Source organism: Crocodylus porosus, unplaced genomic scaffold (assembly GCF_001723895.1).
Source record: "Crocodylus porosus isolate Cpor-Errol unplaced genomic scaffold, CroPor_comp1, whole genome shotgun sequence".
In the NCBI taxonomy this organism is placed as follows: domain Eukaryota; kingdom Metazoa; phylum Chordata; order Crocodylia; family Crocodylidae; genus Crocodylus; species Crocodylus porosus.
Genome location: NW_017728928.1, coordinates 11,436,499 through 11,450,779, shown reverse-complemented (window position 1 = coordinate 11,450,779; position 14,281 = coordinate 11,436,499). Strand labels below are relative to the sequence as shown.

The window sequence follows — 14,281 nt, the reverse complement described above, 5'->3', positions numbered from 1 at the left end:
CTCAGGTCCCTTCCGACCCCAGAAACTATGAAACTATGAAACCAGTGCCTCCCTGTTGTGCAGCACATTTTTTGGCTGTGAAGTACACAGTTCTATGCAGAGATCCCCAAGCTAGCTGCACGTGCTCTCAAATTGGAAACCATCTGGCTGCATTTGCACACTCTGTCCTGCTTCCAGCTTGGTAGCTAGCACATGCAGAGCTTGCTCCGGTGTCTCTGTCTGGCATTGCTGTGAGCCTTGTAGACTTATCCTTGGGGTCTGGGTGCACAAACACCTACAAGGACAGCAGGAAAATGGTGTCATCAATCATCCCATGGTGTTGGTCTGGACATCCTGGGAGTCATGAAGGAAGGCATGGGGTTGAGAGTAGGTAGAAAGGGGAAGAGGCCCCCAGGGGAGAAGTGTCCTTGGGATACAGAGGGCTAAGCACAGGCAGGGGTGGATTTCTGGAGTGTTTGACAGTGAGAAGAGCTTTGATCGTCACCTGCAAAGAGAGGAATTGTTCACAAGGAGAAAGAAGGGGCATGCAGTGCAATAAGTTTGGGGTCCCACATTCAACTGATTCTAGGCATCCTTGGGCCAAACCCTACTAAGTTTCAGGAAAGTGAGAAGACCAGAAGGGAGAAACATGGAGGCCCCTTCCTTTGGTTAGCAGAGCTGGTAGCTTCGACCCCCTCTGGGCTTATAGAGCTCAAAGGACAGGTTGATGGTAACCACTAAAAATCCCAGCATAATAGTTACTCTGGGTATTGTCCTGGTTAGGGAGGGGAAAAAGAATGATAGAAGGAGTGGGGAAGAGAGGACAGCGGTGGCCCGGTACCCCTGGTATGGATGCGCAAGGGATGGGGTCCACACAGAACCCCGGTGGGCTTATGGGAGGCCCTGGTCTGGGGTAGAGTGGACAATGGAGAAGGGTGGATGTGGGGATTAGGGGCAATAAGAAGACTTGGGAGAGAAGTGGAAGTGCCCAGGTCCTCATGGATGAAGGGGCAGGATGGCCATGATGCAAAAGGTCCTCACACAGCCCCTGGCAGGAGGAGGAAGAATGGAGACTTCTGGTATGTAGGGAGGGGGGTATGAGCATTGCACGCGTGCCGGGTGTGAGTGGGGGAGAGGGGTTGGATTCCACCAAGTCCCTGAAATAAGAGGGGTTGGGGGGTGGCAGAGATGGGAGTGCTGGGGGTGGAGTAGAGGAGTTGTGGAGCCCGTGATGTGTGCAATATACAGGAGCACGAAGGCTGGTGGGGCACTGGCCGTTATAGCGGGCTGCTCACACCTGGCTAGAAGGTGAAACGGTTCCAAGGTGTGTCTTTTCTGTCTCTAGGGTTTTTATGCCTGCGTTCAGACAACGCCTTGCCTTTCCTGTTGGGCATCTTCATCCTTGGCATAGCGCACCATACAGTAGCGGTGAAAGCAACCCACTTGGCCAGCCACAATGCCTTGATGGAGTCCAAGACTTGGGGAAAAATTTGGGCCATATTCTTCATTGAGGTATGTGACCACAAGCTCCAGGGTGTGGGTGAGAATACGTTTTCATGTTACTCTCTGTGGCAGGCTCTCAGATCTAGAAGATCTAGCAGGAAAAACACAGTGGTGTGGTGGTGCCACAATTATGATTCAGTATGAATGTGAGATGCTGCTGATACTGTGTTATGTTCTCGCCTGGGGGAGGCTGCATGCATGTGTTTGTACACACGTGGAGATGGGGATAGATGGTAGGCGTAGAAGGAAATGTCCTTTGGTAGTGGAATGGAAACTGGAGCAGAAGCAGTTTTGCCAGGAATCTGAAAGCTAAGAGTGGCGTTACTTAGCACTGGATTCAGAAGTGAGTCACACTGACATAGCTGAGATCGGAATTTGGCCAGCGGGCCCAAATCACTGCCCCAGCATGTTGCAACGTGGCAGCAGCCAAAAGGAGGAAGGTCTTCTCTGTGGTGGGAATGCCAAAGGAAGTGAAGGCAATCCACGTTACTTGTTCTCCTGAAAGTCAATTAGATAGGGTGACCATAATAATTTGAGGAAAACCTGGGATGGGTAAAAGAATCTGCAATGGGGGGTAGGGGGTGCCAGGGGGCACCAGTATGGGGGCACAGTGCCAGGGGCCCCAGATGATCGCCTGGGCTCCCTGGAGCAAATTGAAGCAAAAGTGCTGGATTGATGTGAACCCTCCCATAAGTGCCTGGCTCCTGACTCAGTTGAATGTGCAGGCGGGTTCCTGCCAATCTGGGATTTCTGCTTCATTTTTCTTCAATGGCTGGGATGTTGAGAGAGCCTCCAAAATCTAGGACTGTCCTGGGCAATCCAGGACATATTATCACCCTACGATTAGAGCGAGGATGGAGATAGGCTTTTCTGTGTGGCGGTAGGGGACTGGACTAGGAGCTATGGCCTCAAGCTCGAGCAGAGGAGATTTTAGGTTGAACTAAAGAGGAAGTTGATGATGATGGGGACGGTCAAGCATTGGAACAGGCTAGGTAGAGAAATTGTGGGATTTCCAAGAGCAGGTTAGACACGTTTGGCTGGGATGGCTTAGTCTGATATAATCCTACCTTCAGCAGGGGGTTGGACTGGATGGCCTCATGAGGTCCCTTCCAGCCTTACTTTCCTTGAGTCTATGACAACTGAGAGTACCATGATGATCTTACACACATGTCTGCATCATGGGGAGTTTGGAGAGACAGCTTTAGTCCAAAAACCTACACATTTCAACCAATGGATTGATTGATAGCAGGGCCTGTGCTTCTGAAGCAGGTGGGTTTGAGCTTCATTTCTGTTCCTGCAGCCATGAACTATTATGTGAATACAGATCTAGTAAAATACATTATTAAGACATCCAAGTCATATATCAAATTCAAGTCCGTGTTGGAAAACGATGACAAAATATCTTTCTAATCTCAGTGGGCATGGGCTGCAGATCTTAGCAGGAGTTTTCATGTGACAATTCATACATTCAGAACAGCCAGACTTAGATGGGATCACTTAGTGGAGTGGGCTGGGAGACTGAATTCTGCATCTTGTTGCCCAAGGAAATTTAAGAAGCTTTAAAAGAAGCTTAGGTTTAGATAAGTTTTAAGTTTAAGTGAAATTTTCTGTAGATCACAAGTTTGAGAGTTAGGCTGAATGGGAGATCTTGACCTGGAATCAGAGAAAGAAGTGTATGGTTTTAAGAGTTGGAGAAAGATGAAAAATAATTAGAAGTGTCCTTTATATAAAAAAATAAAGCCCTCCAAACTAACAAAGACAGTCACAAACTAATGTATGTAAAGTATGGCTTTTTCCCTTCATTTTGGCTGTAAGTCCAAGTTGGCATTGTTTCTTTTATTATACTGATGTATATTCCTAAACAGGTAGCATAGGCCAGATAGCATAAGTTATGGGGATAGAATAGTACAAAAAGAGGCATGATTTTAAGATTGGGATCTCTGATTTGAAGTACATTTCAATGTGCTGTAGAAGTCCACTTTTTCTATTCACTGGTTGGAATGAACCACCTAATCAACTGTCTGTTGTTAAGGTGATGCACTGCTCTTTATGATTTGTTATTTTCTGATTTTTATTACAGCCATATAAAAATTCTAACTTGGCATTGGAAAACATCTGACGGAGGCCTGCGGAAAAGGATTTTTTCCCCTCAGAGCATTGCTACCTGAAGTCTTTCAGGTCCAAAAACCAAGGGTTACTTTTCAGGGTCCAAAAATAAGTTTCATTTGAAATAGTTTTGGCCAAATACAATAAGGTAGCAGTAATCCAAACATTCAGTTCAACATAGAGTACAAAGTAGGACTCTGAATTTTGTCCCCATTTGCGGGTTGCTTGGATTCAGGATTTTTGACAAAGTTTGTTTCTAAAAATAAGTGCATATTTCTCTGCAGAACTGGAGTGGTTTTATCAAGGTGCATGATCTTGGAGCATAGTGCTGTCCTCAGCTATGAAGCATGTGTCCTTGTATAGCTTGGGAAATAAGCTGCCATGCTGGCATCATGCATCTTCAGGAACATTGAAGGCATACGTATTACTTGCCACGACTGCATGCCTGGTTTGCAAGACCTCTTCTCCAGGTGCACATCACTAACAAAGCCTTGAGCATGAATCCCTGTAACAATGTCATTTTTCCAGACCCAGTGCTTTGTATCGGCCTTGTTCTGATCTGTGCATGTCAGCTGTGGAGCACTTACTGTCATTTGATTTCTCTTCCAGGTCTGTTCAGCTTTTACAGTCGAACAGGGAATCTACAACCACGTGAAAATCCACCATGCATACACTAATGTTATTGGCCTGGGCGACTCCAGCAGCTGGAAACTTCCTTTCTTGAACCGATATGTCTACATGTTCATTGCACCCATAGCCATCCCTATTTTAACCCCTCTAGTAGCACTTGGTATGTTGTTTTCCTCTTAGTTTTTCATCTCCTGCTGCTTGGGTAATAACTGCAGAGGATTATTTGTTTTTTTATTACAATTGCCTGGACAGACCCCAAAATCTAGTTAAAGTTGATTTTTTTCTTTTTAATGGGGGTTCCAGTTAGGTGCCTGCACTAGGATCTTTATCGCAAAGAGTTAGGACAAGAAATAGCAGGTGGGCATAGGAAGGAGCTGGGCAGAGACCGACGAAACTTTTTGAAAACCTCAGAACTTGACCGATGAAACAGGCTCTTAAATAGAAAACAAATGAAGTTTAAAGCAGAAACAACTCTACACCCCGCTGTATCCTAGATAGCACTGTGCAAAACGGTTCTGAAAGCCAGGAAACCTGAGGTGTAGGAAGTGGAGAGGGGAAGGGCTGCGCCTGGCGTTTGTATGTAGTGACTGCACAGCACCTCTCCTGAGGTTGGGATCTGGATGCCCATAGGAAGCCTGGCTTTTGTTATGCAGATATGGGGAAGGGTGGACTGCTATCCATGGGCAGATCTAGAATTTTGAAGAGGGGGTGCAGATGGTGAGGTGCATCATCATATATAAAACACCACATTTTCACAAGTTAAAAATAAACCAGATGCTTTACTAATATGCTAGGGGCCTAGGGCTGCATTACTCAGTTTGAGATGGAAGCCAAAACACAACAAAACTTCGTGGGAATGAATTAAAAACAATCTGCAGGGCTGTGAAATAGGAGCTTCATTACCAGGAGCAGCTAGTAGACAGGATAGCTTGACTGAATCACAGAATCATAGAAAAGGAGGGTTGGAAGGGACCTCAGGAGGTCTAGTCCAACCCCCTGCTCAAAGCAGGATCGTCCCCAACTAGATCATCCCAAGCAAAGCTGTGTCTAGCCAGGTCTTAAAAACCTCCAAGGATGGAGATTCCACCACCTCTCCAGGTTGTGAAAAATTGGTGGAAAATCAAGACCATTAAAAAGAGGAGAGGGTCATTAACACCCATGGAATGAAGAGTATAGAAGGGATCAGGTAGATGATAACGAGCCATGAAGTCAAGTGACTCCCTCATCACTGCCCAACTAGAAATGCTTCTGCCATGGCCAGGCAGTTGGTTTTAGCCTCTGGGTGAAGCAGGACCCCCGCCCCGGATCTGCCCCTGCTGCTGTCCCATGTGCCAATGTTCTTCCTTTTGTAGATTTACTGAGGAATGTCAAGTTGGCAACAGCTCTCCGGACAGTCTGCTGCATGTTTCTGGGTCTCTACTCCCATTACTGGCTCCTGCTCAATGTCTCCGGGTTCCAGTCAGTGTGGTCCACCCTCCTCTGCATGTTAATGACACGGTCACTCCTGGCCCATCCTTTTCTCCACGTTAACATCTTCCAGGTAGACGTCTCAGGTTCAGCATATCCCAAGGTTCCTGGAGGCAAAGCAAAGCCTGCTTGTATCAGTTAAAGATGTCTTGCTTTGACTTTGGCAAGTGGCAGCTCTACCAGTTTCAGACCAGTGTCTCTTGATTTTGTTTGCGCTAATTTTAAACCTGATTAGATTCAAAATGGAGCTTGAAGAAGGAAGAAGCGTAGAAGGGCCAGACTCTCATCTCGGGACAGTGCTATAGAAACGGAACAACTCTGTTGACATGGATGACATTTCTCCAAGTGTGCACTGATAGAAATGAGATCATTGGCTCCTTTTCATCCAAGAAGGCAATATTAACTTCAGCAAAGGGGCATTTGGGGGAGAATGGCATGATCCCAGAATGAGTGGGGGTGGGTGGTTCTTGCAGGCTGGGAGGTCACTGGTAGATCAGTCTTGCCAGGCATTGGATGAAATGAATATGAATGGCTAGATTTGAAACATGATGCAGAGTAACTTCTCTGAATTCAGTTTGTTTGCTCGGGGCTAACTGAGCAGCAGTCAGGTTTGGTAAGTACAACAGAAGCTGCTTCTTTGCATGGAGGACTCTGGGAGAAAGTCTAGAGAGCAGTGTGTGCATGCTTCCATACCTGCCAGCTTTCTCATCCCCACACAGTTAGGGATTTGGAAAGTCATGAACAGAAAAAGAAGGAGGAAATGGAGAAACCACCACTCTTCGGCTTTTGCTTCACACAGATGTATCTGCCTTGCCCTCACAAAGCTGTGTCCCTTCCCCCTGCCTGCCTGCCCTAGAAGCAGATGCCAGACTCCTCATGTTTTGTCTTTTAGCACATTGGCCTCCCCATGTTCTCAGTGGATAAGAAGCCCAAACGGATTCACCTGATGAGCCTTGGTGTTTTGAACCTGCCCCGGAACATCCTGCTGGATTGGTCTTTTGGGCACTCGCTCATCAGCTGCCACGTGGAGCATCACCTCTTCCCACACCTCTCGGACAACATGTGCCTGAAGGTAAGAGGTTGCAGGAGAGTGGATACTGATGCGTGGATAGCAAGAAAGTACTCATGAGCGTGAGAAAAGGGAAGTGTTGAGGTGATGAGACAAGCTTGCATCTCCCGTGCCTTCCAATTCGTTCCAAATGGAAATGTCACTCTTTCCTTCTCTTGCAGGTCTGGCCTTCTAGTCCCTTGGCATTGCCTTGTCCTCCTCTTAAGTTCAGGCTCCTTCCCATCCTATTTGCAGAACAGTCTATCATGGCTGGTATCGCTGCCCCCATTTCACTTCCCGCTCCCCATGCTGTATCCAACCTTCTCTTCAGACCCCTTCCTATGTCTCTTCCCCCCTGTTCTTGATACTTGATTCCTTACTGGAACAGCTTCTAAGATCTCTTTAGCAAGCTCCCTACCTCTTCTCATGGGAAAGCTTCTGACTGTGCAACTAAAAGTGAACAATTCCAATTACCATCATAGTTGCTCTCTATTGGGTTCATGCAACCACCCAGCTGAAGGCCTAGCTCCGAACTATGGGAAAGCTGAGATATGGATTCCGGTTTGCAGTCCAGGCTCACCCCTACACAGAATTTTCTTGACACCATTTACTTATTTTAGGTACACTTACTATACTGTCAAATAAACAGTAAAAGACCCAGTGTTACTGTGATTTTTATCAGCTCTCACAAGATAAATAAGGCCTGCCTTGGCTGCTCAACAAAAACCCCTTTGGAGCAATAAAGATTGGTGCTGCTAATTCAGTAGGTGGCATTTTTCCCCTTGTAGTCAATGCCACATGGCCACCCAGTAATGACGTGAAGGAGGATTGTTGGCGATCCGTTCTTTACAGAGGACACGTAAGATCACAACCGGGAGTGCTTGTTATCATCTGACCCTTATTGCAAGAGAAAGGTGTTTGCCTCAGTGGGTCTGTCCCGGTTCCAGTGACTGTTAATATTTGTTGCCAGTGTAAACTCCTCTTACTTCTTGAGTCAGATATATCTTGATTGTCTGACTGAAGGCACCATGCTATTATGACCAAAGGTTCTGTATTGTTGTTAAGTGGCTTTCCCCTGAGGGCTGGCTGGATTTCGGGGATGTGGGATGATTCTTATGAGGATGTAAAGAGTGTCCTGGATGGAATGTCCTATAAAAGTCAAAGTCATTGTCATTAAAACTGACCCTGCCATTCTAATGCTTCCTTTCCTTTTTAGGTAAAGCCCATAGTCTCCCAGTACCTGAAGAAGAAGAAGCTGTCATATAATGAAGACACCTACATGTCCAGATTCAGGCTTTTTCTGCACAACTATGAGGAACTGATGGTCTACGCCCCTCCAATAACAGAACTTGTGGGGATTCAGTGATGACAGACCGTGAAACACTGTCAGGACATCCACGGGTCTGCTTTCTGTAGGTCTGCCCAGTGGGAAGGCTGGTTCTGACAATGTGAAGAAGTTGAGAACCAAAGACATTTGCCCTTATAAAGCAATCAGAGAGGAAATGAGTTTATTCCAAATATCTTGCTTTTGTATAGCTAAAGACACACATAGGGAACAAAACAATGACCGCTGAATAAGGAATAGCAGCTGACCAGTGATGTGGGAAAGGGAATTATGTAGCTCCATTACATTAGAATTGACCGGGAGGATCAGTAGCTGGCATTTAGTTTTCCTCCATTCTGTTTTAACTCTTGATTCCTGATTTCTGTTTTGTGGTGTCTCTGGCGCACAGGACTGGGAGTCCACTATGGAGGGACCAGTTCAGTTCCAATGTGCCACGGGCAGAAGGAGCTGGGAAGCTGGCAGTACATAGCCTCTTAACTCTAAGGCAGCGGCTCCCAAACTGTGGGCCATCATGACCCCAAATGGGGTTGCAACATCAGTGGATGGGGTTGTGGGGGTGGGGCTGTAGGTTGGGAGTGAAGGGCTATGCTGATGAAATGGGGTCAGGCTGAGGAAATGGTGCCATAAATGGGGTCATGCTGAGGAAAAGTTTGGGAACTATGCTCTGAGGCAAGGGATCCAATCAAGGCAAAGTCTGTATTTGGGGACAACCTAGAACTGATTGCCATCTGATGGCTGTTTAGTAGCCTGTGTGAATTGAAATGATGCGCCTGCACATGGGGAAAGATTCCCATATTACAAACTGTGGTCAGCACACTCAGTTGAGAGGTGGAAGAAGGAGTGAACCACAGAGAGCCAACTTCCTTAGAGCTAGTCCCTGAAGATTAACGTGGAAGCATTTGGTGATGTGGGATTGGTGTGTATCACTCCTACTCGGGCTCTACCTATTTAATGGTCAAATAAATTCCTTTTAGGGCTTGTGGCGCCCCTGGCTGGCGCTTATGAGTACACTCCTGCTCCGTGGTCTGGGCCCCCGACTCGCCTGCCACAACTTGATGGAATTGTAAAAGGAGGGGTTCAGTGGTGTTCCTTCCCCCGACCCGAAGATGGGGATACTTATGGGTTTGCTGTGGTTGTCCTTGGGGCTCTGCCTCCCCTACACGTCATCCACTTGCCAACCATGTGGATCTTCGTGGTGTCCTACCAACTCTGGGCTATGGCCCATCTGTTGCCCTGAGGGAGCCTCTGCCTCCCTGGATGTGGATAGGGCACAGGCTTGGGAATTCAGGCCGCCCACCTCTCTTCCTCTTGGGTCCACCCCAATCCCTGCACCAGCCCTGGGGCCTCAGACGAGTGCTTCAGGGCTGGGGTGAATATGGCTGGTCATGTCCCCTATGGAGAATCACCGGCCGTGAGTCTCTTGTGCTCCAGGACTGAGGTTTACAATGTCCCAGCTGGCTTCTGACTGCTGCCCTTGCCCGTTCGCCATGGGGCAGAGTCGGAGGGCTTGTTTGTGCTGGTGTCCCAGGTCTAAGCCGGCCTGGCATCTTGCCAGCTGGCTTCCCCCCTGCATCCAGCTTCCAGCGGGGTCTTTGAATCTCCTGTGGCAGCGGCCTCAACTGATGTACTTAGCTGGCCGCCGCCCAGCTTAATCGACAGCTGCTTGAAGAGCCATGCAACACCAGCTCGCACGGCTCTTTCTCCACCCCGGTCTGCCTCCTAGGTAAGTTTTCTGTGGTGTCAGGGTCCCTGTTCTCCCCTGGAAGCATCAGGGTCTGCTCCCGGCACTTCTGGCCCCTGAAGGTGTACCCCGCCACCACAGGGCTCTTGATTTGACAGCGCCAGCTGGCATGTTGGGTGTGAGCTGCCTTTTCTCAGTGAAATCCATTCCTGTCCACCCTGAGGGTGGTATAATGTGGAAGGAAGGCTGGAGGATTTGGGGAAGGCTTAGATCAGTGGTTTTCAGATTGTTTTAGACTCGAGGCCCTCCTCAGAAAATGCCAGTTCTTAGCTTTCACCCAGTTTTTGACTATGGAAAAGTACTAAAGCAGTCCTTTTATTTCGAAGACCTCAAAACCCCACAATGGGTCGGAAGGGCTTTGACATGATGGATTCCTATTTAAAATCTCTGGCTGCATCCAGATGAGTGTGGACGTGTGGCATGTGGCACTGTAGACCTACCTGTGGCCCCACACGCTGCACATGCAGGCATTCTCCATGCCACTACCTTGCAGCGCAGGGTCTTTTTTGATCCTAGCAGTTTCTGGGGTCAAAAAAACCCACACTGAAAAAAAGCAGGGTGGTGCTAGGGCTGTGTAAAGCTTCAGGTGGTGATTTGATTCAGAGGAAATTTGGCCTGATTCGGTGGCTGAATCTCTGAATCTGAATAGAATCAGGGGACCAATTAAAAGGTCCAAATCAATTCAACACTCTCCCAATCTTCAGCAAGATTCGGAGAGCTTTGATGATTCAGGCAGTCCCTGGTGGCTGCAGGAGGGAGCTGCAGCCACTCTGAGCTGGTAAGTACTAGGGGCTGGGGGAGGGGACCATGGGGGGGACCCCTGCCAGCTCCCCTGACCTGCCCCTGCTTCCCCAGCCCTCCCATGGCTGCCCCTGCCTGCCCCAGCTCCGCACTTAAAAAAAAAGCCCCAGTGCTCATCAGGTGCTGCTGGGTGGGGGGAGATCCCCACTGCCCCCTACTGCCCCATGCTGCATGGAGGGCTCTGCATGATCCCCCTTGACCGCCGCTCCCCCATGGCTGCCCCATGGCTGCCCCTCCTGCCGGGGCTCTGGCTCTTTAAAAAAAAAAAAATAGCTGAGAAAAGCCTTGAGACTCACTGCTCCTGGTACAGCCTCGGGGCTTCAGGGGCTCATGCAGGCAGAGACCCCCTTGTGGTGGGGGCAGCAAGGATCACCCCTGCTGGGAAGAGCAGTGAGTCCCGGGGTTTCTTCAGGTTTTCTTTTATTAAAGGGCTGGAGCTGGCCTGTGCAGGGTACCCGTGAGAGGGTGGGGAAGTGGTGGGGGGAGGGGTTTGGGGTGCTTGTGCACAGCCCCCCATGCAGTATGGGGCAGTGGGGATTGCCCACTGCCTAGCAGCACCTGCTGATCCGGGGATTTTTTTTCCCCAAGTGCTGGGAGCTGGGGCAGGCGGAGCAGCCATTGCTGGGCTGGGAGATGGGCAGGGGATGGGCTCTTGGATGCACCCTCTTGGGTTGATTTTGTGAACCCTTTGTAGGTGTTTGCACCCTGGCTGAGAATCACTGGTTTAGAGAGACAGCTCTTTGGGATGCGTTCTTTGGGAGGGAAGCGGATGGGACTCATAAATTACCCCATCCTCCTGCAGCAGGTCTGGAGGCAACTGTTGGCTCTCTGGTGTGTACACAGATATCAACAACGCAGGAAGTTTAGTGAGTGAAAAATGAGGTTGACATCTGGGGACTTTCTAGCTTCCAGCCACTGGAGGGGTCTTCATCCACAGAAGAGGATTTGATGGATGTCAGAGAGCAGTGAACTCCTTGCCCATTGAACTCAGTGGAAAAACTCTCACTGATCGCAATGGGTCAAAGTTTTCATCCCCTGGGACACAGCACTTTACAACGGTAAAGGGTAACATTTTCATAAGTTCCCAACAGACGTACAGCTAAAGACATACAGCTACGCTGGCTAGCACTACAGAAGAAAGAGACTTGCGGGTCATGATTGACCACAAGATGAACATGAGCCTGCAATGCGATACTGTGGCTAGTGAAGTGACCAAAATGCTGGCTTGCATCCATAGATGCTTCTCAAGCAAATCCTGGGACATCATTCTCCCCTTGTACTCAGCCTTGGTGAGGCTGCAGCTGGAGTACTGCGTCCAGTTTTGGGCTCCACAATTCAAAAGGGATGGGGAGAAGCTTGAGAGAGTCCAGAGGAGAGCCACACGCATGTTCAGAGGTCAGGAAAACAGACCTTACGATGATAGGCTGAGAGCCATGGGGCTCTTTAGCCTGGAAAAGCACAGGCTCAGGGGTGATCTGATGGCCACCTGTAAGTTTATCAGGGGTGACCACCAGTATCTGGGGTACCGTTTGTTCACCAGAGCGCCCCAAGGGATGATGAGGTCGAATGGTCATAAACTAAAACCATCTGCCATGTGGCAAATGGGAAAGAGCCATGCTCCATCAGCAAGAAAGCAGAACATCCAGCCTCTGTATTTCAGTCAAATTACCTCTTGCAAACTGGCCTAGATGGCCACTAATGTTCTCTCTGTCCTCGGTCCTAGAAAGCTACATCTAAAGCTGATATTCTTGGTTATGGGTGAAATCCTACATCACTCCTCCCTCAGCCAAGCTTACAACAGGAGGAGACACTGACAGGATGATCCTGTGAGCCCTCTCCACCTATATCTTTGATGGCTCTGCGATTTAATGGTTAATTAATATGAATGGCTAAATTACATTTAAATATTTAAAGCTAATGGTGCTCCTGGCAGCAGAGATAGGGGAGTTTTAGCTCTGTGTTAGCTGTGCTTTCAGGCAGCAGAGAGAAAGGTTCATCCTACCAACTCATGCTGCTAGATGTATTGCAGTGCTGTTCTGAAAGGGGGGGTTTGACAACCACTTGGTGGGAGAGGAAACCTCAGGACAGACAAAGCCAGTTTTTTCCCCCCATTAACACATGCTAAATAACACGTGCTAAAAATGATGTTCTGATCAGCCACTGAGTATTTCTAAACTGCATATTAGGGCTGTGCGAAGCTTCTGGTGGTGATTCAATTCGGTGGAGATTTGGTGGCCAAATCTCCACCGAATCAAAATAAGAGGACCCATTAGAAGGTCTGAATCAATTCTGAAAATTCAGAGATCTTTGAAAAAATTCAGAGAGCTTTGATGATTTGGGTAGTCCCTGGTGGCTGCAGCAGGGAGCTACAGCCGACTCCAAGCTGGTAAGTACTAGGGGTGGGGGAGGGGGATGGGGATGGTGGGGGGACCCCTGCCAGCCCCCATCCCCTGCCTGCTTCCCCATCCCCCGCCCCCGCAGGTGCCTTCCCAGGCCAGCTTCAGCCCTTTAAGAAACTCCCCCGCCCGCCTGAGAAAAGCTCTGGGGCTCACCACCCCTGCAGCGGCCTCAGGGCATCTGGGGGCTCATGCAGAGCCCCCCATGTGGCACGGGGCAGTGGGAATCACCCCCGCCGGCAGGAGTGGTCAGTGTGGGTTTTTTTAGTTTTGGGGTTTTTTCTGAAAGGGCCGGAGCTGCGGCAGGCGGGACAGCCATGGTGGGGGCTGGGTTGTGGGGCTTGTGACAGAGCCCCCCATGCAGCGTGGGGCAGTGGGGGGGCAGCGGGGATCAGCCCCCACCTGACAGCACCTGGTGAGTCAGGGTTGTTTTTTTAACCAGTGGGTGGAGCTGCAGCGGGTGGGGCAGCCATTGCGGAGCTGGGGGGGAACGGGCCTGGCTGATTTGGAGATTCAGCAACAGCTGAATCTCCAAATCAGATTTGGCCGAATCAATTCAGCACAGTGATTCGAATCACTGAATCGAATCGCTGTCCCCTGAATCGGCTGAATCCAAAGTGAATACTAGCCACTTTGCCCAGGCCTAATGCATATAGCATGGGCGGACAATTATTTTGGGTAGAGGACCACTTACTGAGTTTTGGCAAGCCATTGAGGGCCGCATGACAGACAGCCCAGGGCAGATTAATATTAATTTTCTAAATTTTTTTAGGGGCCCTGCGAGCTGGATAGAATGGCCTGGCAGGCCGCATCTGGCCCCAGGGTTGCATTTTGCCCGCCGCTGGCATATAGCAATGGCTGTTTCCAATAGGTCTTCGGTACTGCTGGTATATACACATTGCCATCTTGAGACTGAAGGCGGGAATTCCTGGGGAAGATTGCAAAGTGGGAACTGTTATTAATCACTACTGCAAACCTTTGTTAATACAGATGCTAAGACTGGGCCATGAATTTTCCCTAGCTCTGAACCACATGGTACAAATTTGTACAAAAATGCTATCTTGTTGTTAGAAATGGAATATTGTTAGAAATGCACAGCTTGCGTCTTGCACCTGATTAGAAAGAAATACTGCCAAGGACTTTTTTTTCTTTCCCAGCCTTGCCACAGCCTTTCTTATGCTAAATTGCAGACTCTCCCCCAGCTTCTTCCTAGCCTTTCTCATACAGATTACAGAAGCTGGAATTCAACTGACTGTGTCCTTGAA

At 48.9% G+C, this 14,281-nt stretch overlaps 1 protein-coding gene across 2 annotated transcripts in view; it reads left to right on the top strand.

The window, feature by feature from the left end:
* Positions 1–8,643, top strand: part of FADS6 (fatty acid desaturase 6) — a 12,246-nt gene extending 3,603 nt beyond the window's left edge. For both annotated transcript variants that reach the window (XM_019542516.1, XM_019542515.1), the window contains 5 exons: positions 1,325–1,491; positions 4,198–4,378; positions 5,571–5,758; positions 6,578–6,757; positions 7,950–8,643. In XM_019542516.1, the coding sequence (XP_019398061.1) occupies positions 1,325–1,491; positions 4,198–4,378; positions 5,571–5,758; positions 6,578–6,757; positions 7,950–8,099 (866 nt within the window). In that variant the 3' untranslated portion in view covers positions 8,100–8,643. The remainder of the gene's footprint in view (positions 1–1,324; positions 1,492–4,197; positions 4,379–5,570; positions 5,759–6,577; positions 6,758–7,949) is intronic.
* The last annotated feature ends 5,638 nt before the right edge of the window (positions 8,644–14,281 follow it).